Source organism: Callithrix jacchus, chromosome 1, assembly GCF_049354715.1.
Source record: "Callithrix jacchus isolate 240 chromosome 1, calJac240_pri, whole genome shotgun sequence".
NCBI lineage: Eukaryota > Metazoa > Chordata > Mammalia > Primates > Cebidae > Callithrix > Callithrix jacchus.
The window spans coordinates 206225018-206252280 of record NC_133502.1 but is presented as its reverse complement, the minus strand read 5'-3'; the positions used below and the strand labels follow the sequence as shown (position 1 = coordinate 206252280).

The window sequence follows — 27263 nt, the reverse complement described above, 5'->3', positions numbered from 1 at the left end:
GGCTGGGTGTAGTTACTCACTCTTGTAATCCAAGCACTTTGTGAGGCCAAAGTGGAAGGATCACTTTAGTTCAGGAGTTTAGATCAGACTGGGCAACATAGTGAAACCCCGTCTCTACAAAAAAATACAAAAATTAGCTGGGCATGGTGGCATGCACTTGTAGTCCCAGGCTGAGGCTGGAGGATGGCTTAAGCCCAAGAGGCGGCGGTTACAGTGAGCCAAGGTCAAATCACTGCACTCCAGTGTGGGTGACAAAGCCAGACTCAGCCTCAAAAAAAAAAAAAAAAAAAAAAATCTTGTCCCATGCTCTGCCCAGGACACCTTCAGTGAAAGGTTTTTCACTCTCCCAGATTGGGAGGCTACATATTGAGTATTTTCTTGACTTAAGGCAGTAGAAAGGGCTTGGGTTTTAGAGCTGGACAGAACTCAGTGAAATCTGTCCTGATCTTCAAATAGTGGTAACACCCCCTCTTTTTTTTTTTGATATTTTTTACTTAGGAAGACCTCACCCAAAACACCCCCTCAACATAGAGATGAACTGACTCCCACAGTACAAGAATCACAAACACTGGTCTCCTTTGCATCATAGGAGCTGACAGCGTATGGTGTTGGCATTTCACATGGATGTCATTTGCTTCTCACGACAGACAGGTGAGTTAGGTGTTACTATATTCATGTCACCAGTAATAAAATGGAACCCCAGAGGTGAAGTGACTAATCTCAAAATGGTGTAGCAGGAATTTGAACCCAAGAATTTCACTCCAGTCCCTAATAGTCACTGAACAGAAAATACAAATTTTGCCCCAGAATCTAGTCATTTCAGCCAAATGGGGCAACCCCATCCTCCATAAAAGCGAGTCTCGAATCAAGCAGGGTTTGGCACAGAGAATCGCCCCCAGCTGCTTAAAGCTCACCTCCTGTATTCTCAAACAGACCCGGTCCTGCCAACCCCCCATCACCACCTCTCCTACCGAGCATGCAAGAAACTAGTGAGGAAATGGTCAGCTCCCCAAGAATAACAAAGCCCATGAAAAGTACTTCAAGTTACTATCAGACAATGTTGTTTATTATTTCACAAAAGTTAGAGACCAAGGCCACAGTGCCTTTAAACCCCTCCCTCCCCACCCACATACCACTCAAAAACCACCCCCACCCTGCTATAAAAACAATAGAACACAACAAGAATACTGCAGTTGAGGCTGAGCCAGGAACACAGTGGCTCCCGCAAAAATAAGACAGAAACACAAGACACAACATCTTTTCAGGTTTATGTAAAAATTGCCATGGCCCACAGGGAAAGTGATCAAAGCGGTCATGGCCGTGTCAAAAAGGACATTTCAAATTCATGGCTTCTGGAGGTTTGAGACAGCTGCCACTTCTGGGGCGTCTACTGGGCTCTGCTGCAGGAACTGAGGATGCTGAAGGGCAGGGATAGACCCCTTGCCCCGCTCTGAAGTTTAGGCCATTGGCTGGATGTGCTTTTCATTGGGGAGGACGTCACAGGCTCCTTCCTCCTTTCCAGAGAGAGGGACACAGTGAGAGGGCTGGAGGCCCCAAAAGCCTCCAGTGCCCAAGATAAGGAAGCCAGCCAAGAGTTCCCTCTCTAGAAAGAAGGCCTTCCACTGGACAAAGTTCATGGCTCGGAGCCAGCAGGCCTGCATTCACATGGCATAAAGCCCTACAGCAACTGTCGCCACCAGAAAGCTGAGTGTAAGGACCCAACGGAGAAGCGGAGCCTGGGAGCTGGTGTTGAGCGGGGGCTTCTCTCTGGGAGTCTCCACCGGGGTAGAGTCTGAAAGAGAAAATGGGGCAAGGTCAATAACAGGTGGGCGTGCATCAGGTGTCTGATGCCACAGAAAAGCAAAGCAGAGTGGCCTCAGTGTCTGTGGTACAGTCCCTGCCCAACACCGGGGTTTGCAAGACCACAAACAGGCGTCGCTCTAGCCACTGCTCGAATACCTTCGAAGATGGGTGGCTTACTACTTCTCCAAGCTGTCTGTTCTTCCGTGTGTAGTCAAGCCACATTGTGAAAACGTTCTTGGACCCAGGCATGCTTTTCAGACTTCTGCCTGCTACCTGTCCTCTCCTCAAACTTGGCCAGTGATTAGGTCTGAGCTGTAACTCTTCATCTTGGACTCACACATTTTCTTTTTCTTTCTTTTTTTTTTTTTTTTGAGACAGAGTCTCCCTCTGTCACCCAGGCTGGAGTGCAGTGGCGCGACCTCAGCCCACTGCAACCTCCACCTCCCTCGTTCAAGCAATTCCCCTGCCTCAGCCTCCTGAGTAACTGGGATTACAGGCCCGTGCCACCACACCCAGCTAATTTTTTTGTATTTGTAGTGGAGATGGGGTTTCCCCATGCTGGTCAGGCTGGTCTTGAACTCCTGACCTTGTGGTCCCCCTTGCCTCGGCCTCCCAAAATGTGGGATTACAGGCGTGAGCCACTGTGCCCAGCGAGACTCACACATTTTCGAAGCATGGTGAACGGGTCAGGAGCTTTGTCCTCAGAGACCCCCTTGAGGGGATACTAGGGCTACCACCCCCACCCCCAAGCCAGGGTACCACATTTTGCGAACTGCTGCATTAGGGTGACATCTCCCTACCCCACCAGGTAGCCAAGCCCTCTAGGGCTACAACCCCCCCACCCCCAGTAGAGGGGTCCGTGTGGTCTGGCACAACTGAGAAAGCCGCAGGCCTGGTAGGTTAGGGTGGCATGGGAAGGGAGGCCTAATATAACCGACCAGGAGGCAGCTAAGCTTTACCCCTTTATTGGTTCTGATCCCAAAGCCACACTCCCTCCCTCCTTACCTCCACTAAGTTTTAGGCTTAGTGAAGGTACATTTTACGGAGGGCTTTGGTCTTTTTGGAAGTTTCCAAAATGTTTTCACTACAGCCAGCCTTGATTGCTCTCAGGCACATGAGGGAGGGGCTCACGAACAACAAGACTCGGAAGGGACATCTGCCTCTGATGGGTTCATAGCTGCATAAAGGTCCCCACTCCCTGGCCCACATCAGGGGAGCAAAAGAGTCTAAATTAAGGGGCGGGAGTTTCCCATGACTTCTGAGGGGTTCTTGTGTACTTCTAAGCCAATGAACTAGAATTAGCTGAACCTCACTGGATTTTTCCAGGTGGGGAAACTGAGGTGGGAAGTCTCATGGCTTGCCCAGAGCTACACACTGAAGGTTGATCCTAGGTCCTTTTGCCTGCACTCCACTTCTCATATAAAACAATTCAGGCGGCCAGGCATGGTGGCTCACACCTGTAATCCCAGGACTTTGGGAGGCCAAGGCGGGTGAATTACCTGAAGTCAGAAGTTCCAGACCAACCTGGCCCAACATGGTGAAACCCCATCTTTACTAAAAATACCAAAAACATTAGCCAGGCATGGTGGTGGGCACCTGTAATTCCAGCTACTCAAAAGGCTGAGGTTGCAGTGAGCTGAGATTGTGTCATTTCACTCCAGCCTGGGCAACTAGAACAAAACTCCGTCTCAAAAAAAAAAAAAATTCAGTCTGGACATAGTGGTTCTTGCCTGAAATTATAGCACTTTGGGAGGCAGAGGCAGGATTGCTTGGAGTCAAGTGTTTAAAACCAGCCTGGGCAACACATTGAGACCTTGTCCTTACAGGGGTGGGGTGCAGTGGGGAGGTGGCAGAAAACAACACCCACCACACCAAACATTCAGAAAACAGAATAGTAGAGACAGCCAGGGCACGTCCCTCTCCATCTGTAGCCCAGAGGAAATGCCCCTCCCTGGACGCTCTCACCTTGCACTTTGTGGCTGGCCCTCTGGCGAAGCCCTGGTGCCTGTGAGGGGCTCTCATCCTTGGTGTCATGGGTCAGCAGCTCCTGCAACTCCTCAAAGAGCTAAAAGACAAAAGACACACATGCCTATCTCAGCAAGAGATGCTGCTAGGTCCCAGCTGTAGGAAGGACCTTACGTTATGTTAAGAAATACTTTGGAAATAACAAGATGGTAAGAAAAATGTTGGATATTCATGTCCCTTTCACCCACCTTCAGAGGTAAGATATTCCAAGCTCAGTTGGCTCCTGCCCTCCCCACCAATAACAACGATCCTGGATTTAGAGTTCACTGTGGCCACACGTGCCCTCAGCCTGTTTCTCCAAGCAAAAGGCTGCATTGCTTGTTTTGAAATCATATTAAGTGGCATCCTAGTACATGCACTCTTCTGTGGCTGCCTTCTCCTCTTGAGTTTAGATTTGTGAGACTCAGCTTTGGTGTGTGATAACAGGGATACTAATGGTACCCACATCTTAGGTTCCGTGAATGGTATCTGTCAGTCTTACAGATGAGGAAAGTACAGGTTAAGTGCTTTGCCCAAGGACTGACCCAGAGGTCAGGTGCCAAGAGACGTGATTTTTTTTTTTTCTTGAGACATAGTTTCCCACTGTTGCCCAGGCTGGAGTGCAATGGCATGATCTCAGCTCACTGCAACCTCTGCTTCTTGGGTTCAAGTGATTCTCCTGCCTCAGCCTCCCGAGTAGCTGGGATTATAGGCATGGGCCACCATGCTCAGCTAATTTTTATATTTTCAGTAGAGACGGGGTTTTACCATGTTGGCCAGGCTGGTCTCGAACTCCTGACCTCGTGATCCACCTGCCTCGGCCTCTGAAAGTGCTGGGATTACAGATGTGAGCCACCGTGCCCCGCCTAGGTTTTTTGTTGTTTTTTGAGACAGAGCCTTGCTCTGTTGCTGTTGCCCAGGCTGGAGTGCAGTAGCACAATCAGGGCTTACTACAACCTTGACCTCCTGGGCTCAAGCAACCCTCCCACTTCAGCCTCCCAAGTAGCTGGGACTACAGGCACATGCTACTATCCCTGGCTAATTTTTTAATTTTTTTTTTTTTGACAGGGTCTCACTGTGTTACCAGGGCTGGTCTCAAACTCCCAGGCTCAAGCCATCTTCCTGCTTTGGTCTCCCAAAGTGTTGGCATTACAGGCATGAGCCTGAGAGCCAGTTCTGACTCCAAATCCCTTTAATTTTAATTTTCTTTTTTTTAATAGAGACAGGGTCTCGCCGTGTTGCTCAGGCTGGTCTGAAACTCCTGAGCTCAAGCAATCCGCCCGCCTTAGCTTCCCAAAGTGCTGGGATGACAGGTGTGAGCCACTGCCTTTTTTTTTTTTTTTATTAAAGATGGGGTTTCACCATGATGGCCAGGCTGGTCTTGAACTCCTGACCTCGGGTGATCCACCCACCTTGGCCTCCCAAAATGCTAGGATTACAGCCGTGAGCCACCCTGGTGCCACTGCCTTTTCTTTTGACTACACTTCTCTGAAAAACACAGATTTTCTTGAAGGACTGATTGGATTTTCTGAGCGGAGAGGGTGGAAAGGAAAGGCCTTATTCCATAATCCGGGCCAGGACTAGAATCTTCTGCAATACAAGGCTGGGAGTAGGGAGCCAGGAGGGCATGAGCCCAAGACCCAGGGGGGTGGGCATGGCACCTCCAGGGGGTGGCAGACAGAGGCTCTATGACATCTGGTTAAAAGGAGCCCCTCACCTGTCCACTTCTGCTCCAGATTCTTCCAGGCTTCGCCCAAAGCCCACCTTCCCCCTGGATTTGAGGCACTTGTAGAGAGAGGTAAACCTCTGGCTAGCAGGCTGAGAGTCCCTGGAAGGCAGAGGCCACCTGTAACCCTGGGAGTGCCAACCTGGCTACACACTAGTGCACATACAACTTCTACGTTGCCACAGAGAGCTACAACTGATTCTCATGTCCCATCATGACAGTAGCGAATGTCTGAGGGCTTCCTCTGTGCCAGACACTGCTGCAGGGACTTTCACTGCTGTTAACTCACTCAAGCCTTTCAAGTCTAAGACGTAGGTACCATTATTATCCCTTGCTTACAGATAGGGAAACTGAAGTACAGAGAAATTAAGGCATTTGCCCAAGATCACCTAGCTAGTAAGTGGCAGTCCTGGAACCCTGCTTCCCTGTGTTAACCATGACCCTCCCCTCCCACAGCACTCTCTCCTACAATGAGAAGGGTCCCTTGGAGGAACAGCTCGGGGAGGCAGAGGCTGCCCCAGGCTGCCCGACCCTCACCTGGATGTTGAGCAGGAACGCCGTCTTGGCCTCTTCCATCACCCGCTGCCTGACCTCGGGAGTCATCTCCAGAGAGTTCATGCGGGAGCGGTAGAGCTGCTTGAACTTGGTGGCACTGTCGATGTTGGGGAAGGTGAAGAAGGCCAGGCCCTCGCCAGAGCTTGGCAGGTCCAGGGCTTTCTGAGCAATCTTCTTGAGCACCTGGCCCCCAGACAGGTCACCCATGTAGCGGGTGTAGGCGTGGGCCACCAGTAGCTCAGGCTCTGCATGCCCCACCTCGTGGAGCCGCTTCACATAGCGCTGCATGGCTGGTGTGTAGGGGATCACCTCCTGCCAGTGGGGCCCGTACCAGAAGGCCAGGTCCTGCTCCAGAGCGGCCTTGCGGTGTAGCTCTTCTGGGAAGTAGAGAGGGGCGAACACTGGGCTCTCCTTGTTGTGCTCAATCTCCTCCTCCAGGGCCACGTAGATGTGGTGCAGGGAGGCCATCACCAGCTGAAAGCAGAGTGAACGGGTCAGGCCACCAGCCACATAGAAGATCCCCACTTCTGTCCATCCCTCCACTCCTGCCTTTGGAAAGGCCCTCATCACATCTCAGCTGGGCTCTGACTCCTTCTGCCACCCCTCACTACAATCCTCTTCATGCAGCAGCCAGAGGGATTTTTACAGGAAAAAAAGACGATCGTGCACTTTCTCAGCCTACAACCCTTTACCCCATTGGGCAAAACAAGCAGCCTTATATAAAGATCCAGCAAACTGGCCCGGTGGGGTGACTTATATCCCTGTAATCCCTGCACTTTGGGAGGCTAAGGTCAGAGGATTGCTTAAAGATAGGAGTCTGAGATCAGCCTGGGCTACATAGCCCAAACCCCACCTCTACAAAAAATTATTTTAAAAAATTAGTGTAATCCCAGCACTTTTCGAGGCTGAGGTGGGCGGATCACGAGGTCAGGAGATCGAGACCATCCTGGCTATGGTGAAACCCAGTCTCTACTAAAATATAAAAAATTAGCTGGGCACAGTGGTCTGTGCCTGTAGTCCCAGCTAGTCTGCAGGCTGAGGCAGGAGAATTGCTTGAAACTGGGAGACAGGTTGCAGAGAGCTGAGATCATGCCACTCTACTCCAGCCTGGCAACCAAGAGCAAGACTCCATCTCAAAAACAACAACAACAAAAAAAACTTAGCCAGCCAGGGCCAGGCAAGGTGGCTCACACCTATAATCCTAGCACTTTGGGAGGCTGAGATGGGTGGATCACAAGGTCAGCAGTTTGAGACCAGCCTGGTGAAGAGATCAGACTGGCCAATATGGGGAAACCCTGTCTCTATCAAAAATACAAAAATTAGCTGGGTGTGGTAGCGAGCACTGGTAATCCCAGCTACTCGGGAGGCTGAGGCAGGAGAATCTCTTGAACCCAAGAGGCAGAGGTTGCAGTGAGCCAAGATTGCTCCATTGCACTCCAGCCTGCACTACAGAGTGAGACTCTGTCGACTCAAAAAAAAAAAAAAATTAGGCAGGTATGGTGGTGCATGCCTGTAGTCCCGGCTGCACCAGAGGCTGAGGCAGGAGGATTACTTGAGCCCAGGATTTGAAGGTTGCAGTGAGCTGTGATCATATCACTGTACTCCAGGCCTGGGAAACAGAGTGATCAAGACCCTGTCTCAAAAAAAAAAAAAAAAAAAATTGAACAAAGGAATTGCTATTCCCATTTTGCAGAAAAGGAAACTAAGGCTCAGAGAGCATATCAGACATTGAGTTGCACAGTTAGTAGGAAATGGAACTGGATTGAAGACCAGGCATTGCTGGGAACCCACCATGACTCAGGAGATGGCAGTAACTGAAATGAAAGTGCTTCAGGGAGCTTGGCCATGTGCTTCTGGCTTCTGACTTCTGTGTAAACAACTCAGCTGCCAGGCACAATTCTCCTTCCTGGAGGCCTGCTCTGAACCCCACCACCTCTAGATGCCGGGCTGGGGCCACAGGTCCTGCCTGTACCTTGGCTTGGGGCACTAACTCCTGTTATACATTAATACCCCAGTTTGAATTTGAAGGAGGACAAAGTTAAGATGTTCAAGTTGGGGTTTCCAAGTTAGTTCTGAGCCGTAAACATTCTTGGCAGTTCTATTCCATGAGGGAGCAGAAAGCCAGGTAGTCTGGTACAAAAGAGCTTCGGTTTTTGAGTGTGACTGATCTGGTTCTCACCCAGCTCTGCCAGTCCTTAGCTGTGTGGCCATGGGTGAGCCCCTTGCCTTCTCTGCTCCCAGCTTCCTATCCTAGAGCAGATGGTCTGAGATCTGTGTGACTCTGTGCTATCCAAGCCTCAGCTCCTTCACCTGCCACATACTAGATGGGGCTGGTGTGTGGATTAAGTGAGAGGATCTGGGCCAGCACAGTGGGCAGCCTGGCACTTAGTGCTCACATGAGAAAGGCTATGATAAGCACCACGGCCACCTGCGTAATGTAAGCGAGCACTGGGTTCTCTCATGGATCTCGATGCCTCCTTGGAACTCCGTGACTCAGAGGTAAAATCGAAAGTCCGAGCTGGCTGGGGATGGGATATTCCGGCGTTCACTCCCTGCCCCCACTGCCTCGTCACACTGCAGCAGCTCTTTTTGAGCGAGTGGGAAGGAGAATGAAGAAGACCCATTACAGACCCAAGGGACCCAGCCTGCAACCACAGGTTAAATCTCTCCTCATTTCAAAGTGTTGTCTCAGCCGGGCACGGTGGCTCACGCCTGTGATTCCAGCACTTTGGGAGGCCAAGGTGGGTGGATATTCTGAGGTCAGGAGTTCAAGACAAGCCTGCCCAACATGGTGAAACCCCGTCTCTACTAAAAAAAAAAAATACAAAAATTAGCTTGGTGTGGTGGCAGGTGCCTGCAGTCCCAGCTACTCAGGAAGCTGAGACAGGATAATCATTTGGTCGCAGGACGGGGAGGTTGCAGGGCACCGAGATCTTGCCATTGCACTCCAGCCTGGGCGACAGAGCAAGACGCTGTCTCAGACAAAATAAAATAAAGCAAGTATTGCCGGGCGCAGTGGCTCACACCTATAATTCCAGCACTTTGGGAGGTCGAGGTGGGTGGACCACGAGGTCAGGAGTTCAAGACCTGTACTCCTAGTGAAACCTCATCTCTACTAAAAATAGAAAAATTAGCTGCTCATGGTAACGGGCACCTGTAATCCCAGCTACTCGGGAGGCTGAGGCAGGAGGATCACTTGAACCTGGGAGGTGGAGGTTGCAGTGAGCTGAGATTGTGCCACTGCATTCCAGCCTGGTGGCAGAGCAAGACTCCATCTCAAAATATAAATAAATACATAAATAAATAAAGCATGTCTCATGTTGGAAGTGAGGAGTGGTAGAAGGTAATTTCAACAGGGACTGGGGTGAAGGTGGTGGGTTACAGCTCCCCACTCCCCACCCCACACCCTCTGTTCAGCCCGAACAAGCCTTTCCCCACACTGATGCTTTAACACCCAATATCTTCCTGGTTCTTTGTCAAGCGCTTTCCTTCTATTGGCATGAATTTCACAACAGTGCCGGGAAACAGCAAAATCAGTACCTGGCACATAGTGGGTGCTTAAGAAAACCCTGCTGTTGAAATCCTCTATTACAGATGAGGAAAAGGTGGCTTAGAGAGGTTGGAGGAGGCACCCTCACTGTCAGAAAAGGGTTCTGGGCCAGGCGCGGTGGCTCACGCCTGTAATCCCAGCACTTTGGGAGGCTGAGGCAGGTGGATCACGAGGTCAAGAGATGGAGACCATCCTGGTCAACATGGAGAAACCCCGTCTCTACTAAAAATACAAAAAATTAGCTGGGTATGGTGGCGCGTGCCTGCAATCCCAGCTACTCAGGAGGCTGAGGCAGGAGAATTGCCTGAACCCAGGAGGCGGAGGTTGCAGTGAGCCGAGCGCGCCATTGCACTCTAGCCTGGGCAACAAGAGCGAAACTCTGCCTCAAAAAAAAAAAAAAAAAAAGAAAGAAAGAAAAGGGTTCTGCTAAAACTCCAACCTATACTACTCCTTGTCTTCAGAGGCAAATTAGAATTAGGTCAGGAGTACAAGCTCTGAAAGAACAGCGGTCTTGGTTGATTTCAGCCTTTTCCACTTTACTGGCTGTGGGACCTTCTGTTAGTCATTTAACCTCTCTGAGCCTTCCATTCCTCATCTTTCCCATCAGGGTTGAAGCACAGATTAGAAACCAAGTGTACACAATGCTCAACATGCAACAGGTGCTCAGTCAATAGCACTGCTACCCCCACCCCTCCGCAACACTACAGAGCAGGCTGTGAACTTGCTGTGTGACTGTGGGCAACTCACCTTCCCTCTCTGAGCCTCAGTGTCATTTTTAAGATGGCTCCATTGGACATGCTCATCTAACCCCTAAGGATCCCCACTTAAACCATGGGCCTGAGTGTTGGGCCCATCCACACCTGCCACACCCCCACCAGGGCTAGTCCCACCAAGCCACATACCTTGAAGCCTTCTCGGGTCACCTGGCCCTTCTGAAAGTTTCTCATGAACTCAGCATTCTCCGCCTGGGTGTGCACCTCGTTGGTGGCCTCCTTCAGGGCCTCTGACAAATCCTGGGGCATGCTGAGGAGGAAATGGGAAGGATGAATACGAAGCTGACGGGAGTGCGGGGGGCGGGTGGGGGGTTGGGGGTGTCCTTCCCAACTGCTGAGCTCCGGGAGGTGCTGCCGACTCTCATCCTCATTCAGGCCGGGCTCCCAATCGCACTAAGATTAGCAGCCTTGTGGTCGGGGGCAGTGACTTATGCCTGTAATCTCAGCACTTTGGGAGGCCAAGGTAGGCAGATCACCTGAGGTCGGGAGTTCGAGACCAGCCTGGCAAACATGATGAAACCCAGTCTCTACTAAAAATACAAAAATTAGCTGGGTGTGGTGGCAGGTGCCTGTAATCCCAGCGATTACAGGTGTAATTGCTTGAACCCCAGAGGCAGAGGTTGCAGTGAGCTGAGATTGTGACACTGCACTCCAGCCTGGACAACAGAGTAAGATTCCATCAAAAAAAAAAAACAAGAACAAAAAACAAGATGCAGTCTTGAAAACACTCTTCAGTCATTAAAACACAACAAAATAGGCTGGGTGCGATGGCTCACACCTGTAATCCCAGCACTTTGGGAGGCCAAGGTGGGTGGATCACGAGGTCAGGAGATCGAGACCATGCTGGCCAACATGGTGAAACCCCATCTCTACTAAAAATACAAAAATCAGTCGGGCGTGGTGGTGGGCATCTGTAATCCCATCTACCCAGGAGGCTGAGGCAGGAGAATCTCTTGAACCAGGGAGACAGAGGCTGCAGTGAGCCGAGACAGCATACTGCACTACAGCCTGGCCAACAGAGTGAGACTCTGTCTCAAAAACAAAAACAAAAAACTCGAAACAATATAGTCCCCCAAACCATGGGAGAAATCTTGGTACTGGTAGTTCCCAGTGGAGAGGAGGAGGAGGTACCGCACAACTCAGGAAGGAGCAGCAGGCCCTCTCCAACTTTGTAATTACTTTGATTGGCTTTTAAACCCAATATTTAATTCTGTTATTTTGTTAAAGTTTCAGAGGCAAATCTCATGCCCCCCCATCATGGTATGCTCATCCTTAAGGCGTCAGGGTGAAAAAGCCTGAGAAACTCTGCTTTAGTCAAAGAAACAGCCTTTCCGGGAGTATTTCTGTCATGGGTCCATATCCCTGCCTCCCTTAGAATTGTCCTTTTCCCCTTTTCTCCCCCCCCCCCCCCCGGGGCTTCCAGGAACATCATCCCCGGTTCTACAACACAGCTGGTCAAATCCTTGGGAGAAGTGGCACACACCCGTAGTCCCAGCTACTCTGGATGCAGAATGGGAGGAGGCTTGAGCCCAGGAGTTCAAAAAAAAAAAAACAAGAATAAATTTTTTTTTTTGAGGCAGAGTCTCCCTCTTGTTGCCCAGGCTGGAGTGCAATGGCGTGATCTCAGCTCACCACAACCTCCACCTCCCGGGTTCAAGCGATTCTCTTGCCTCAGCCTCCCTCCTGAGTAGCTGGGATTACAGGAGCCTGCAATGACACCCAGCTAATTTTTCTATTTTTAGTAGAGACAGCATTTCCTCCATGTTGGTCAGGCTGGTCTGGAATTCCCAACCTCAGGTGATCCACATGCCTCGGCCTTACAGAGTGCTGGGATTACAGGCATGAGCCACCACTCCCAAAGAAGGGAATGAGTGAGACCTGGAGGTGGGCAGACCCAAGTTCAAGGTCCAGTTCTACAGCTGCTAACTGAGCAATCTTGGAGATGCTGGCTCCCTGAACCTGTGATCCTTTCTGTGAGACTCAGAATACAGTAGCCAGAGTGATGTCTGGCTCAGCTCTTCTGTAGCTGGTGAGGGACAGATGCCACCAAGAGAACCAAGCACGCTCCCCTAGGCTGGGGGAGCCCCAGGTATCTAGATTCAGCAGACAGCAGCTCCAAGCACACCTCAAAAGTTGGATTAAAACAAAATTGGCTCCCTCATGGGGGAGCCCCGGAGATCTAGATTCAGCAGAGAGCATCTCCAAACACACTTCGAAAGTTGGATTAAAAAAATTGGCTACCTCAAAGGCTGGGTACCCTAGGGACACTCCCATCTTGGTCACCCACCGCCTACCAGGATGCCAGGCATGTAAATCACCGTTCCTCCCTCCAGCTACCCTACGGGCAAGAGCAGAATCAGAACCCTGAGCCTCCTGACTCCGGAGAGCCCAAGTTCCTGGCTCCGGGGCTCTGTCGCTGCGTGGCAGTGTCCCGGGGAGGGGCTGGGGCGCGATCTGGGTGGGGAGGGAAAGGTGCCCGGGCGCCCCGCGCTTGCCTGTCGGGTTGCGGACGCTCCATCCTGCCGGCGCTGGGTAGTTCGTGCTGGCTCCGCGGGCGGCGGCGGCGGCGCTGAGGACGCTCGAAGGGAGGCGGGCGATGACTGTGCCGAGCCGCGGCCGGTCACATTTATGCTCGGCGGGTCACGTGGGCCGGGCGGAACAGCTGATGCCCACTTTCTGGCCGGGAGTTGCAACACCCGCAGGGGCCCGCGCCCAGCCCGCCCCGGGCCGGTGCCGGTGGAGGGGAGCGGTCATATGACCCTAGGGAAACAAAGTCTGGCCATAGGACTTTTAGAAAACACACGGACACACACACACACACACACACACACACACACACACCCCTTAAGGAAATCTGAGCGGCTGCAGGCTCTGGGTGTGATTTTGCTCCTTCCAGAGCCCCCCCGCCCCCCCGCTTCTGCTCCCTGTCCCCATGGGACTTGACGCACCCCAGGTATCACGGAAGGTTCCAGAAAGCAAGAGGCTGGTGGGCAACATCGGGGACTTGGCAACCCAGACCCTGCTGTCTCCAACTCCCTAAAATGTCGCCTCCTGGAATCCTCTGCTGACAGCTTGTCTTCTCACACCCACTTTATATATGTATTTATTTTTTGAGAGGGAGTCTCGCTCTGTTGCCCAGACTGAAGTGCAGTGGCATACTCTCCGCTCACCACCACCTCCACCTCCCAGGTTCAAGCAATTCTGCCTCAGCCTCCCCAGAAGCTGGGATTATAGGCACCCACCACCACACCCAACTAATTTTTGTATTTTTAGTAGAGACGGGGTTCCACCATGTTAGTCAGGCTGGTCTAGAACTCCGGACCTCATGATCCGCCCACCTCTACCTTCTAAAGTGCTGGGATTACAGACCTGAGCCACCGCGACTGACCACACCCATGTTAAATGTACATTTAGGATCTGTTTTTGGAGTTCCTATCAAAAGAGACTCATACTTTCATGGTTTGTCCCTACAACTGTCCTGTGGGGGTAGGTCACTCCCATTTTACAGATGGGGAAACCGTGGCCCAGAGGGATTCGGTGGTGTTACACATAAAGCAGGAAGCCGTGTCCAAACCGAGGGAGGAGACTGAGTCCCTGCCTGCCTCCTCCACACTGGAGCAGCACCTGGTACCTGCCTGGACTGGGACACCTGTCATAAGAACTGCTGCCCTGCTGGGATGTATGAGACACTCTTCCAGGCACGTTCAGGTCTGACTTAAACTCAGTGACTGCTCAGGGCCCCAAGCACACCTGGCCCTTGCTAATCGCCTATGGAATCATTTCCACATGAGGTGGACTGCTTAGGCCTCGGGGGGACATAGGGTGACTGGGTGAGTGCAGAGGACAAGACAAATGGGCCAGATGATTCATAAAGCCCTTTCCCAATATCAGGATTCTCATTCTAAGATTTTTTTTTTTAAGATGGCTTTCAGGCCTGGCATGGTAGCTCACACCTGTAGTCCCAGCACTTTGAGAGGTGGAGGTGGGAAGATTGCTTTGAGCCCAGGAGCTCAAGACTGGCCTGGGCAATATAGGGAGTCCCATCTCTACAAAATAATATAAAATAAATTAGGTGGCACATGTCTGTGGTCCCAGCTGCTTGGGAGGCTGAGGCTGGAGGTTTGCTTGAGCCTGGAATGTAGAGGCTACAGTAAGCTGTGATCATGCTACTGCATTCTTTTTCTTTTTTTTTTTTGTAGAGATGGAAGTCTCACTCTGTCACCCAGGCTGGAGTGCAATGGCATGGTCTTGGCTCACTGCAACCTCTGCCTCCCGGGTTCAAGCAGTTCTCCTGCCTCAGCCTCCCGAGTAGCTGGGATTACAGGTGCCTGCCACCACGCCCTGCTAATTTTTTTGTGTTTTTGGTACAGACAGGGTTTCACCATGTTGACCAGGCTGGTTTTGAACTCCTGACCTCAAGTGATCTGCCCGCCTCGGCCTCCCAAAGTGCTGGGATTACAGGCCTGAGCCACCACTTCCAGCCTCACGCTACTGCATTCTAACCTGGGCAGCAGAACAAGACCCTGTCTCTCAAAAAAAAAAAGAGGGAAAAATAAAAACTTCCTCATAGGGCCACTACTTCCCAGAGGCACTTCTGAGTGAATTGGAAAGGATCATTCTCCCAAGGGTGTGCTAAGGCCTTGAAAAAATTCCCCATTCTTTCTCTGAAGGTTCCCTGAAAACCACCTGACAAAGGGCAGGTTATCTTTTTGTTTTGGTTTTGGTTTTGGTTTTCCAAAACGCAGGTTAATAGGAGAAAAGGCATACAAGAAGAATGTATTTTAATGCGGTAATCACGGAAGAAGGGTGACCCTGTAACCCAGGGCAGTGTAGACCCGATCTAGCCTTTTTTATAGCGGAGAAGGTAGATAGGGAATGCAGACAATTGTTTTGAAAGATGGTCAATCATTAAAAAGAAAGAACACCCTTGAGGTGAAAGGCAGACAGTAAAGGGAGGTGACAGGAGGAGCTGCACAGGGACAAAGGTCCTCCTATGCAGATAACATCCACCAGGTAACCAGGTAATCTTTTTTTTCTTTCTTTTTTTAGAGACAGGTCTTGCTATGTTGCCCAGGCTGGAGTGCAGTGGCTATTCACAGGCGCGATCCCACTACTGATCAGCATAGGAGTTTTGACCTACTCCATTTCCCACCTGGGCCAGTTCACCCCTCCTTAGACAACCTGGTGGTCCCCCGCTCCTAGGAGGTCACCATATTGATGCCGAACTTAGTGAGGCATAGCGCACTACAGCCCAGAACTCCTGGGCTCAAGCGATCCTCCCACCTCAGCCTCCCAAGTAGCTAAGACTACAGGCACGTGCCACCGTGCCCAGCTCCAGGTAATTTCTTACCTGCCTTCAGAAGACCAGATAAATCTGTCTGGGCCTGGTGATGACTCCCAGTTTCTTTCTCTCTCCAGTGGTCGATCTTTCCTGGATATTTGATGAGATTCCTAGAAAAAGGGCTTAACACAGCTGTATTCCTTTTGGGAAGAAGTGTTCTTGATCAGATAAGTAAATTTCAGAGAGAGTCTTTCCCTGCGCTTGTTAGGGTACAGGACAAGCAAGCTTAGAGGGACCTTGCCTCTGAGGCAGTGCCTAAGGCCTCTCATCACGTCAGAGCACCAGTTGTCCTGGTATCACTTTCAGAGCCCCAGCAGTGGCTTGCAAAGCCACTGGAGACCTCATCCGCTTTGTTAAATCTACAGTTCCTGGGGAGCAGTGCCTGGCAGGTCACCGACAGTTAATACTGAATGCAGGCATGAATGAATAGATGCTTCAGGGTCTCTTTCTGGGAAAAATAATAATGTTGTTAGCCTGAGTGGACTGGAAGCAAGCTACAATTCCAAACTGTCATTCTAACCAGGCTTTATTCAGACTTTACTTTGTGCAGAGACTTTATGTGCACGCTATCAGCCCATCCTGAAAACAGCCTTGCAAGGTATGGCCAAGCATTATTTTTTTTTATGGGGGGGGACAAAATCTCACTCTGTCACCCAGGCTGGAGTGCCGTGGCACGATCTAAGCTCACTACAAACTCCGCCTCCGGGTTCAAGTGATTCTCCTGCCTTAGCCTCCCAAGTAGCTGGGATTACAGGCACGCACCACTACACCCAGCTAATTTTTGTATTTTTAGTAGAGATGGGGTTTCACCATGTTGGCCAGGCTGGTCTCAAACTCCTGACCTCAGGCGATCTGCCCACCTCGGCCTCCCAAAGTGCTTGGATTACAGGCGTGAGCCACCACGGCCCTTTATTTTCATTTCTATTTTGCCCACATAAGCACTGAGGTACAAAGAAGATAAGTAATTTCCCCAAGTCACACCGTTAACTATGGTAAAGCCAGGATTTGAACTACAGCACTTTGAAGCCAGCCCCCGCAGTCCTGACTACCACACCCCAACCCCTCTCACAGAGGGTGCAGGAGTTTAGGGGAGATGATGAGTTGGCATGTGTAGATCCAAAGTCTGTCAAATCAGTGATGCTAGAGGGTAAAACTCATGAGATCTGAACCCTTTTTATTTAACACAGGGAAGCAGAGACCCCAAGAGCAGGAGGGACTTGACCAGGCTATGCCCCGCAATGGAAACAGAACCTCCAGTGACCCACGGTTCCCGGCTCCCGGTCTGGGCTTGCTCTTTGGGAGCCCCAGACTTAGTTAGAACAGAACCCCCACACAGGGATTGCTGGGGTGGAAGAGACCAGGCTGGAGATGCTCTGGTCCTCTCTGCTGTCCCAGTGCTGAGCTTGTGGCCCTGTCGCATGCTGATTCAGCTTCCTGACTTCCCCTTCTTTTTCCTGAAGCAACAGAAAGATCCAAATGCTATTCTCTCTCCTCCTGGTGGGCCAAATAGCAGCCCCTGAAAGATGTCCACATCTGCTGGGCACAGTGGCTCATGCCTGTAATCCCAGCACTTTGGGAGGTTGAGGCAGGTGGACCACGAGGTCAGGAGTTCAAGACCAGCTTGGCTAACATGGTGAAACCCTGTCTCTACTAAAAATAAAACAATTAGCTGCCTGTAATTCCAGCCACTGGGGAGGCTGAGGCAGGAGAATTGCTTGAAATGGGAGGCAGAAATTGCAGTGAACTGAGATTGCATCACTGCACTCCAGTCTGGGGGACAGAGGGAGACTCAAAAAAAAAAAGATGTCCACATCCAAATCCCCAGAACCTAGAAAAGGTGAGAAAATGGATTATTTACTGGAGCTCCAGAGGAATGCAGCTCTGCCTACCCATGTTAGGACTTCTGACTCCAGAATGCAGGGAATAAATTCATGCTGTTTTAAGGCATGCAGTTTGTGACTTGTTATGGCAGTCACAGGAAATGAATTCTCCCCTACTGAAAGCCTGTCTTGCTCATACCCGGGACAGACCCTCAGCTTTGGGAAACAGAGAAGGACAGATAGAGACCCTAGGGACCCTCGGGTGTTCTCCTCAACTACTGATTTCCCAGGATACATCTCTCAGTGTGCCGTCTGGTGTCCACCATGAAAGCTTTATTCTGAGGCCGGGAGCAGTGGCTCACACCTGTAATCCCAGCACTTTGGGAGGCTGAGGCCAGTGGATCACGAGGTCAGGAGATTGAGACCATCCTGGCCAATGCGGTGAAACCCATCTCTACTAAAAACACAAAAATTAGCTGGGCGTGGTGGCACGTGCCTATAGGCCCAGCTACTCGGGAGGCTGAGGCAGGAGAATCGCTTGAACCCAGGAGGCAGAGGTTGCAGTAAGCCAAGATCACGCCATGGCACTCCAGTCTGGCAACAGAGCAAGACTCTGTCTCAAAAAAAAAAAAGCTTTATTCTGTCAGTAATCCACTGCTTCCTTCTCTGGGATTTCCTTTGAGAGCCAAATGCTTGGGCAGCTGGAACAGGCCAGCTCTGTGTGCGTGCTGGAGAAACAATGTACATGGGAGGCTTAGGGTGGAGGATTGCTTGGGGCCAGGAGGTGGAGGCTACAGTGAGCCATGATCATGCCACTGCACTCCAGCCTGGGTAACAGAGCAAGACCCTGTCTCAAAAATAAAAAAGTAGCCAGGTGCAGTGCCTCACACCTGTAATCCCAGCACTTTGGGAGGCCAAGATGGGCAGATCATGAGGTCAGGCGTTCGAGACCAGCCAGGCTAACGCTGTGAAAACCCATCTCTAATAAAAATACAAAAATTAGCTGAGCATGGTAGTGAGCACCTAATCCCAGCTACTCAGAAGACTGAGGCAGGAAAATCACTTGAACCCGGGAGGTGGAGGTTGCAGTGAGCAGGGATTGCACCACTGTACTCCAGCCTGGGCAACAGAGCAAGACTCTGTCTAAAAAAAAAAAATTTAAAAAAAGAAACAGATGTAAGAGAGAAGGGGAGTCAAGGAGTCTCCCGTTTTCAGTCCAAGCAACCGGGAGGTTTAAGGGGAAGCTCAGCAACTCCGTCTTGGACCTATTAATTTCCAGATGTATGGAACAGGGCCTTGCAAACAATGTGTAAAGACTTAGAAAAGACAAACAAGAAGCTTCTGCCTTTTTCTAGAAGTTTCACAGCCTCCTGCCTACCATTAAAGCTGCCCTTTCACCTCCCACCCAAAGAGAAGCTGAGGAGATACTAGTGACTCAGCAAAATCTAGCAAAATCCGCCTTCCCTTTGTTTTGGCGAGCCCCCCTCCCAACCATGACTCAGCAGAAATGCAGCTGCACGAGGGGAGTGAGGAAATCACGACTCAGCATTCCCAAGGCGCCCTCAGGAAACAGAAGTGGTTTGGGCGGCAGGGAGGGGGCGGGTCAGTGGCTCCCCAGCTCCTAACTGAAAAACGAAGGTGAGGCCCTGGGGTGGGGGGAATCATGGGGAGGTCTCTTGGCCAAGCTGGATGGTGGCTAAAGAGAATAAGGAGACCCTGCCAGGATATCCTCAAGCAGGGGACATCCGCAGTAAATAAGGTGACAGACAGTGTCCTGACGGCACCCACACCCCATACAGACCCAAAAAGAACATGTACTCGATTCCGCAAGGCAGGGGCACCAGTGAGCATCTGCAGTTTAACTGCAGTGTGACAGGCTGGAAGACAGCCTTCTAAGGCAAGGAAGACAAGCCCAAGTCATTTAAAAAAATCCATAGACTAGGCTGAGTGTGGTGGCTCATGCCTGTAATCTTAGCACTTTGGGAGGCTGAGGCAGGTGGATCACCTGAGGCCAGGAGTTTGAGACCAGCCTGGCCAACATGGTGAAAACCCATCTCTACTAAAAATACAAAAATTAGCTGGGCGTGGTGGCAGTCTCCTGTAATCCCAGCTACTTGGGAGGCTGAGTCAGGAGAATCGCTGGAACCCGGGAGCAGCAGGGGGACAGAGGTTGCAGTGAGTCAAGATCTCACCACTGCACTCCAGCCTGGACAAAAGAACAAGACTGCATCTCAAAAGAAGAAAAATCCATAGACTGAACTGCAAAACACTGAACCTTCTGATGACAAGAGACCCAGTAAATAAGGTTGCAACCCTACCAACAGACTGGAAGGAAATGTTTGCCACACATAAAACAAACGAAAGATGAATGTTCTTAATAATAGAGCTTGCCAAAGCAATACACACACCCACGCATAATGTACATAGAATTATATAAAATTCTAGAAAATTATGCAAGCGAATCTAATTGGAACACTGGTGACCTACTTGAAGTGAGGGAATTACCAAGGAGTACTAGGAAACTTTTAAGGCCTCCCAAAGTGCTGGGATTACAGCGTGCACCACTGTGTCCGGCCTTAAAACAGCAACATCTTTTCCAAACACTGTGCAGCCTCCACTAGTGCATACCCAGTGACTAAGGACCTACAGCCAGACAAGAGGGCACTCCAGCCTTTGGAGGCTGCTGACTACCAGGCCAGTCTTGCCAAAACAGAGTCTGACCATAGCTCCAAGATCTGGTATGCCCTGGTTCAACAGGATCAAGGGACTGTTTGTATAGTACAGACTAGGTAAAGCAATAAACTCTAGGCAGAAGGACTGCAGTCAAATTCAGGATCCATGACTTCCCATCTGTGTACACTGGAACCCCCTAAGCTTTTATTTCCTCATCTGACAAAATGAGGAATAATAACAGCATTGATTCAAGGGGATGTGGTGATGACTAAATCAGTTTAACGTATGTAAGAAGTTCACAGGCCACGTGCAGTGGCTCACGCCTGTAATCGCAGCACTTCAGGAGGCCGAGGCAGGCAGATCACACTGTAAGAAGTTCGAGACCAGCCTGGCCAATATGGTGAAACCCTGTCTCTAGTGAAAATACAAAAATTAGCCGAGTGCGGTGGCGGGCACCAGGGAGCTACTTGGGAGGCTGAGGCAAGAGAATCATTTGAACCTTGGAGGCGGAGGTTGCAGTGAGCCAAGATTGTGCCACTGCACTCCTGCCTGGGTGACAAAGCAAGACTCCGTCTCAAAAAAAAAAAAAAAAAAGCTTACAGTGAGGCTTGGCAGAGGAGGCACGCAGTAAATGATAGCCATTATGTTGGTCAGAGAGGCCTCCACTTCCCCTTTAATGATTCAGCCAGAGTCTTTTTCCTGTCTAGAAATTTCTGGATGGTTCTGCAGCAGGGCAGGGGTTACTAACATTCAACAAACCTTGAATTCAGTCAGGAGGTTTGAATCTCAGGTTCTTCATATTTTTTGTTTGTTTGTTTTTGAGACGGAGTTTTGCTCTTGTTGCCCAGGCTAGAGTGCAGTGGCACGATCTCGGCTCACTGCAATCTCTGCCTCCTGGGTTCAAGTAATTCTCCTGCCTCAGCCTCCTGAGTAGCTGGGATTACAGGCTTGTGCCACCATGCCAGGCTAATTTTGTATTTTTAGTAGAGACAGGGTTTCACCATATTGGCCAGGCTGGTCTCGAACTCCTGACCTTAGGTGATCCACCTGCCTTGGCCTCCCCAAGTGCTGTGATTACAGGCATAAGCCACTGTGCTTGGCCCATATTTACCTTTTTCTCAAAAAGTAAACTTCTCTGAAATAATTTCAAATGTCCAGAAAAGAATGGCACAGAGAATTTCGGAATACCTTCATCTAGATTCACCATTTGTTAGCATTTTGTCACGTTTTCTTCATCATATTCTCTCTTCATATATATGCATATATATTTTTGAATATATATGAACAGATATATATATGCACACACACACATATATATCCTTCTGCCTCCATCTCCTGAGTATCTGGGACTATAGGCTCATGCCACCACACCTGGATAATTTTTTTTATTGTTAGTAGAATTGAGGTCTTGCTAGTTTGCCCAGGCTGGTCTCCAACTCCTGATGTCAGGGGCTGTCCTCCTGCCTTGGTCTCTCAGAGTGCTGGGATTACAGGAGCCACCATGCCCATCTACCCGCAAATTATTTAGCATGTATTATATCTGGAGGGCAGCCCCTGCCATATGATTATAAGAATCAGGAAATTCGACTTTCATACAAATTCATTATATTGTAAAGGAGGCAAAATTTTACCCCTACCCTTTTAGAATTTTCACCTGGGCCTGAGAATGAAACTGACATGAGACAGATTAGTAGGAGAAAAGCATATACATTTATTTAACGTGCATTTATGTAACATGTGAGCCCTCCTAAGGAAAAGAAGACTCAAGGAAACAGAGCCAAACACTTACATGCTGATTTGGACACAGAGTAGTAAACTGTGAAAACGTGACAAGGTAAAGGCGCGTGGGTGTGGGCTAAGGTAGTTAACTGGGTAAAGAGACTGGGAAGATCTGGCTTTAACAAGGTTTGTTTGTACAGATTTCTCTTGGCTTCAACTTCCTGCCATGAATGAGAAGAATGCTAATTTTCTCCTCATATAGAGAAAAGTCTTCCATGTGGAATTTCATCTCCTGCCTTCAGGAAGAAAAAAAGAAGGTCAGAGCAACTTTTTTTTTTTTTTTTTTTGAGATGGAATATTGCTGTTGCCCAGGTTGGAGTGCAGTGGCATGATCTCGGCTCACCCCTGCAACTTCTGCCTCCTGGATTCAAGCGATTCTCCTGCCTTAGCCTCCTGAGTAACTGGGATTATAGGCATACGCCACCACACCCGGCTAACTTTGTATTTTTAGGAGAGACAGGGTTTCTCCATGTTGGTCAAGCTGGTGTCGAACTTTGACCTCAGGTGATCTGCCCACCTGGGCCTCCCAAAATGCTGGGATCACAGGCCTGAGCCACTGTGGATGGCCCAGAGCAACCTTACACCTCTTTGGTTTGGTTTGGTTTTTTAAGGGGCTTTACCTCAAAATAATTTTTTCTTTTTTTGAGACAGTCTCACTCCACTGCCCAGGCTGGAGTGCAGTGGCCTGCAACCTCAACCTTCTGGGCTCAAGCAATCCTCCTGCCTCAGCCTCCCTAAGTAGCTGAGACTACAGCCACGCACCACCATGCCTGGAAAAATTTTTGTATTTTCTATTTTTTGTAGAGATAAAGTTTCATCATGTTGCCCAAGCTGGTCTGGACTCCTGAGCTCAAGCAATACCCCCATGTTGGTGTCCCAAAGTGCTGGGACTACAGGCATGCACCACGACACCTGACCAGCTCAAAGTAATCCTTAATCAATGAGTAATCCCAGCTACTCGGGAGGCTGAGGCACGAGAATCCCTTGAACCCAGGAGGTGGAGGTTGCAGTGAACCGAGATGGTGCCTCTGCACTACAGCTTGGGTGACAGAGTGAGACCCTATTTCAAAATAATAATGCTCCTTAATCCAAAGTTGCATATTTTGGGTTGCATGTCCTGAACTTCTTCAATATAAAGCTTACATTCAAGTGTCCCCTATTGCCCCAATAACTTCCTCTTTAGCCGTTTTACTAGACCAGGCTCCAGCCCAAGAGCGTGCATTGCATTTAATTATACTGCCTCTTTGGCATCCTCAGCCTTTGAAGTTTTTGAAGATGACAGGCCAGCTAATTTACAGATGCTCCTTCATTTAAGTAGCTCCCACATTTAGGTTGCGGCGCCCCTGCGCCCCGCCCAACCGCCATTTAAAGTGTGAAGGCCCCAGTTCAGCGCCTGGCCTGCGGCAAGCCGTCAGGAGATAGAAGTTCCCTAAAACAGGGGTGCGGGGAGTGGCAAGAGGCTAGAGGACGAGTGAGAGGAAGAGTGGAGGAGCTGCTGCGGCTTCCCTAGGATTCAGGCCCCAGACGAGGCCGTGGACTTGCTCGCCCAGGCACATCCCGACTCCAGACTCCACCCTGACGTTCCGGACTTTACCCCAAGGGATTAAACCTGGAGCAGCTGGAACTCAACGAAAACAGATCTCCAGACCGTGACTCAGCGAAAATAGACCTTGAGACCGTGACTCAGCGAAAACAGATCGGGGCGGTGACTCAGCGAAAATAGACCTCGGGACCGTGACTCAGCAGGAAAAACAGAGCCACTTGGCTTAAGAAAAGATTACTCAGCAGGGGCCAGCGGCGCCAGGCTGGCTGAGCGCGGGGGAGGGGGGTTGGGGGGGATGTGTGCCCCAGGCTTTCGGTGTAATGGAGACAGTGTGCCTTTCTTTCGGACCTGGCCCCTGCCTCTTCCCCTCTCTAAGCTCTAAAGACTGGTTAACAGCAGGATTGCTGGGAGGCTTAAGTGAGCCCCAAAGGTGAGAACTGCCTAGTAGTAGATACCGGGTCCCTTAACAAAAAACCTTGAACGAATAACGAATGCCTCTGCCAATCACAAGCTCAGCAGCACCGTAGGAACTTACTGTTCCCCCCCCCCCCTTTTTTTTTTTGAGGAGTCTTGCTCTGTCGCCCAGGCTAGAATGCAGTGGTGCGATTTCGGCTCACTGCAACCTCCGCCTCCCAGGTTCAAGCAATTTTCCTGCCTCAGCCTCTCGAGTAGCTGGGATTACAGGCGCCACCACACCCGGTTAATTTGTGTGTGTGTGTGTGTGTGGTTTCATCATGTTGGCCAGGTTGGTCTCACACTCCTGACCCCAGGTGATCCACCCGCCTCGGCCTCCCAAAGTGCTGCAATTACAGTCATGAGCCCCGGTGTCTGGCCCATTGTGGGAGCTTGGATAGCCTCCTGGGAAGGTGGTGGTTGCTATTTAGTGATTGGAGATCTCCTTCAGCCCAATTCAGCAAACACTTGGTTATCTTCCTGAGGCCTTAGTTTCCCCATCTTAAAAGTGAGGAATAAAGATAATTTCTCGTTCACTTAATGATATTCCCTGGGTCTGTTATCATCATCATCCTTGCCTTTTTTCTTTTCTTTTCTTTTCTTTTTTTTTTTTAGACTGGATCTCACCCTGTTACTCAGGCTAGAGTGCAGTGGCACGATCTCGGCTCACTGCAGACTCCATCACCCGGCCTCAAGCAATCCTCACACCTTAGCCTCCCAACTAGCTATGATCACAAGTCTGTGCCACCATGTCCACCTGGTTCATTTTTTGTGTTTCTGATGGAGACAGGATCTCGGCATGTTGTCCAGGCTGATCTCAAACTCTTGAGCTCAAGCGATCTGCCTGCCTTGCCTTACAAAATGCTGGATTCCAGGTGTGAGCCACCATGCCAGCCCATCCTTGACATTTAAATAAATTTAAAAATACTGTATTCTTTATTTACCAGGTATGAAAATAATGCATGGCTATTGTACAACATTTAACTCTATAATTCCAACTTGTACAACCACTATTAACATTTTAGTGTATTCCTTTTTTTTTTTTTCCTGAGACTAAGTTTCACTCTTGCTGCCCAGGCTGGAGAGCAATGGCGCAATCTCGGCTCACTGCAACCTCTGCCTCCCAGGTTCAAGTGATTCTCCTGCCTCAGCCTCTCCAGTAGCTGGGACTACAGACATGCACCACTATGCCTGGCTAATTTTGTATTTTTAGTAGAGACGGGATTTCTCCATGTTGGTCAGGCTGGTCTTGAACTTCCGACCTCAGGTGATCCACCCACTTCAGCCTCCCAAAGTGTTGAGATTACAGGCACGAGCCACCGCACCCTGCTAGTATATTTCTTAGAACTAAAAAAATTATAGCAGGGTACAGTGTCTCATGTCAGTAATTCCAGCACTTTTGGGAGGTCCAGGTAGGAGGACCACTTAAGCCAGGAGTTTGAGACAGCCTGAGTGACAAAGTGAGACCCCTGTCTCTACAAAAAAATATTAAAAATTAGGTGGGTGAGGTGGCATGCCGCTGTAGTCCCAGATACTTGGGAGGCTGAGATGGGAGGATCCCTTAAGGCCAGGAATTGGAGGTTATGATGGGCTATGATCATGTCACTGAACTCCAGCCTGGGTTACAGAGTGAGACTTTGTCTCTAAAAAACAAAAAGTTAGGCCAGGCACGGTGGCTCACAATTGTAATCCCAGCACTTTGGGAGGCCAAGGCAGGTGGATCACGAGGTCAGGAGCGCAAGACCATCCTGGCCAACATGGTGAAACCCCATCTCTATTAAAAACAAACAAACAAACCCCAAAACTGGCTTTTTTTTTTGTTTATTTTGTTTTTTTAAGACGGGGTTTCACCATGTTGGTCAGGCTGGTCTTGAACTCCCAACCTCAGGTGATCCGCCCACCTTGGCCTCCAAAAAACTGGCTTTTGACCATCAAGAGAGCCACCTGTGAGAGTGTCTATGGACCCACTGTGTCACCTGTCAAATGCTGGGAAATATTTAGTTCTTAGGGGGTCCCTGGCAGGCAGCTCTGAGAAAGGATCTCTGTGAGGGTCCAAGGTCCAGGGGTCCAAGGTCCTCTCTGAGGAAATTCCAGAATGTGCCCTGGCCTTCTGGGGAGGCGGCATCCCCTGGGAAGATGGCCTGGGGGTGTGGTGGAAAACCCCTGGCCTTTGGCATCAGACAGAGCTGGTTACTGTACTCTACTTTACCCATGCTGTGACCTCTTCACTCTGCAGTCTCCACTTCTTTATCAGGAAAATGGAAATGACAGTCCCAGTTTTCCAGTGCCAGGGGTGTAGGAACTTGGTGTACTCACTGTGTGGTGCACAATATGTGTTCAGCTATTTTCTGTTTATTGTATTTTTAGTAGAGATTAGGTTTCTCTATGTTTATCAGGCTGGTCTCGAACTCATGACCTTCTCTTTTCAAGGGGAGGACTAACTTTTGCTGAAAAATCAGAAACCACAGCTGGGCATGGTGGCTCATGCCTGAAATCCCAGCTACTTCTTGGGAGGCTGAGGCAGGAGGATTGTTTGAGGTCAGGAGTTGGAGACCAGCCTGGGCAAATACAGCAAGACCCCTTTCTCAAAAATATTAATAATAATCGGATGGGAGGGGATTGAGGGATGAGAAATTACCTACTGGGTACCATATATGTTATTTGGGTAATTGTTAAACTGAAAGCCCAGGCACTATATCCATGTAACAAAAACACACTTGTACCTCCTAAATCCATAAATATAAAAATTTAGGCCGGAGGTGGTGGCTCACGTCTATAATCCTAGCACTTTGGGAGTCTGAGACAGATGAATCACCTGAGGTCAGTTCGAGACCTGCCTGACCAACATGGTGAAACCCCATCTCTACTAAAAATACAAAATTAGCCAGGTATTGGGTAAAATGCCTGTAATCCCAGCTACTCAGGAGGCTGAGGCAGGAGAATTGATTGAATCCAAGAGGCAGAGGTTGCAGTGAGCCGAGATGGCACCACTGCTGTCCAATCTGGGCAACAAGAGTGAAACTCTGTCTCAAAAAAAAAAAAATTAAAACCAGAAAGAAATAATAATTATGGCCACCATCGATGGGACAGCCCAGTGTACTGGACAAACTCCTGGACTCTGAGGGCAGCCAGCTTAGGCTGGGCTCCAGTTCTCCCACTTTTTAGCTGTAATCCCAGGACTTTGGGAGGCTGAGGTGGGCAGATCACAGGCCAAGAGATTGAGACCATCCTGGCCAACATGGT

General features: G+C 49.9%; 1 protein-coding gene across 1 annotated transcript; it reads right to left on the bottom strand.

Annotated features, from left to right (window-relative positions):
* Nucleotides 1–1044: 1044 nt before the first annotated feature.
* HMOX1 (heme oxygenase 1) lies at nucleotides 1045–13013 on the bottom strand. Its single transcript, XM_002743721.7, has 5 exons — nucleotides 12907–13013; nucleotides 10541–10661; nucleotides 6071–6562; nucleotides 3769–3868; nucleotides 1045–1792 (listed from the first exon to the last, which is right to left on the bottom strand). Exons 1-5 carry the CDS (start codon nucleotides 12927–12929, stop codon nucleotides 1662–1664), a joined length of 867 nt encoding a protein of 288 aa, XP_002743767.2. The 5' UTR covers nucleotides 12930–13013; the 3' UTR covers nucleotides 1045–1661.
* Nucleotides 13014–27263: the final 14250 nt, after the last annotated feature.